Here is a 1,991-nt window from a genome sequence, read left to right as displayed (position 1 = left end):
TCAAAATAAATACTCTTCTGCACTTTAAAGACATATGTTCTTATCTTTTGATGGTAATTAGACTTTTAATGCTTTTATTTAGTATGAACTCTTTGATTTTGAGTAAGATGTGAGCAGGTATTAATGGTTTTTTTACTTTGTCTATATTTGTACATTTGTTTTCAAATATAAATGCCTTCCGGTGCAATAAGCTGTAAGCATTGGTTAGAAGTTTGGCCACATTGTTCACAGTGGTAGTTTTTTTTCAGTATGAATTATCTTACCCACAATCAATTGCTGACAATCATTTGAAGTCTTTGTCACATTCTTCACATTTCTAGGATTTGTCAGGAGCATGATTTTCTTTGTTTAGAAAAGTTTGAGGTGCTGTCAAAAGCATTGGCACATCTTTCAGATCTGCAGAGTTTGTCTTCAGTATGAATAATCTTGTATCTGTTAAGAATTGAGGACTTTTTTAGGCTTTCCACATTATTCACACTTGTAAGATTTCTCTCCAACATGTGTTATCTGTAGTAAGATGTAAGGACTGGTTAAAGGCTTTGCCGATTTTTTCCCATTTGTAGGGTTGCTGTCCAGCATGAATTTTCTTATGTTTAGTTAGGGCTGAGGACCAGAAAAACACTTTGCCACATTCTTCACATTTGTAGGGTTTTACTCCAGTATGAAATTACCTTATGTTTAATAAAGGTTGAAGATAGGTTAAAAGATTTCCCACATTTCTTCAGATTTGCAGGGTTTCTCTCCAGTTTGAATTCTCTTACGGTTACTCAGGATTGAAGACTGCTTAAAGGCTTTGCCACATTTTTCACATTTGTAGGGTTTCTCTTCAGTATGAATTATGTTTAGTAAGAGTTGAGGAACATTTAAAGGCTTTGCCACAGTCTTCATATTTGCAAGGTTTCTCTCCAATGTGCATCCTCTTAAGTCTACTTAGGGGTGAGGACTATATGCTTTGCCACATTCTTCACATTTGTAGGGTTTAGTTCCAGTATGAATTATCTTATGTGTAGTAAGATTTGAGAATCGATTAAAAGCTTTCCCACATTCTTCACACTTGTAAGGTTCCTCTCCAGTGTGAATTATCTAATGTTTATTAAGATTTGAGGATTAAAAGCTTTTTCACATTCTTCACATTTGTAGGGTTTCTCTCCAGTGTACATCCTCTTACGTTTAGCGTTAAGGACCATATACATGCTTTGCCACATTCTTCACATTTGTAAGGTTTCTCTCTAGTATGAATTATCTCATGTTCAGTAAGGGTTGAGAAACTTATAAATGCTTTCCCACATTCTTTACCCTTTTTAAGATTTCTCTCAAGTATGAATTCTCTTATGCTTAAAAAGGGTTGAGGACCAGATAAATGATTTGCCACATTCGTCACACTTGTAAGGTTTCTCTCCGGTATGAATTATCTTATGTGTACTAAGATTTGAGAATTGACTAAAAGCTTTGCCACATTCTTCACATTTGTAGGGTTTCTCTCCAGTGTGAATCCTCTTATGTTTAGATAGGGTTGAGGACAATATGAAAGTTTTGCCACATTCTTCACATTTGTAGGGTTTCTCTCCAGTATGAATTATCTTATGTGCAGTAAGGGTTGAGGATTGGCTAAAAGCTTTGCCACATTCTTCACATGTGTAGGGTTTCTCTCCAGTGTGCATTCTCTTATGTGTATTTAGGGCTGAGGATCGGCTAACTGCTTTACCACATTCTTCACATTTGTAGGGTTTCTCTCTAGTATGAATTTTCTTATGTTCAGTAAGGTTTGAGGACCATATAAATGCTTTGCCACATTCTTCACACTTGTAAGGCTTCTCTCCAGTATGAATTATCTTATGTTTAGTAAGATTTGAGGATCAATGAAAAGCTTTGCCACATTCTTCACATTTGTAGGGTTTCTCTCCAGTGTGAATCCTTTTATGTTTAGTTAGGGTTGAGGGCCATATAAATGCTTTACCACATTCTTCACATTTGTAGGGTTTCTCTCCAGT

General features: G+C 35.6%; 1 protein-coding gene across 1 annotated transcript in view; it reads right to left on the bottom strand.

The window, feature by feature from the left end:
- Positions 1 to 472: 472 nt before the first annotated feature.
- The window catches only part of ZNF91 (zinc finger protein 91), a 203,078-nt gene continuing 201,559 nt past the window's right edge, over positions 473 to 1,991 (bottom strand). The window contains 8 exon segments of the mRNA XM_011953523.1: positions 473 to 664; positions 666 to 716; positions 718 to 838; positions 840 to 945; positions 948 to 1,109; positions 1,112 to 1,171; positions 1,174 to 1,241; positions 1,327 to 1,991. Coding sequence (XP_011808913.1) covers positions 473 to 664; positions 666 to 716; positions 718 to 838; positions 840 to 945; positions 948 to 1,109; positions 1,112 to 1,171; positions 1,174 to 1,241; positions 1,327 to 1,991 — 1,425 coding nt within the window.

This window comes from Colobus angolensis, unplaced genomic scaffold (genome assembly GCF_000951035.1).
Source record: "Colobus angolensis palliatus isolate OR3802 unplaced genomic scaffold, Cang.pa_1.0 Scaffold365, whole genome shotgun sequence".
In the NCBI taxonomy this organism is placed as follows: domain Eukaryota; kingdom Metazoa; phylum Chordata; class Mammalia; order Primates; family Cercopithecidae; genus Colobus; species Colobus angolensis.
The sequence above is the reverse complement of the archived record's forward strand: the minus strand, read 5'-3'. Positions and strand labels throughout refer to the sequence as shown.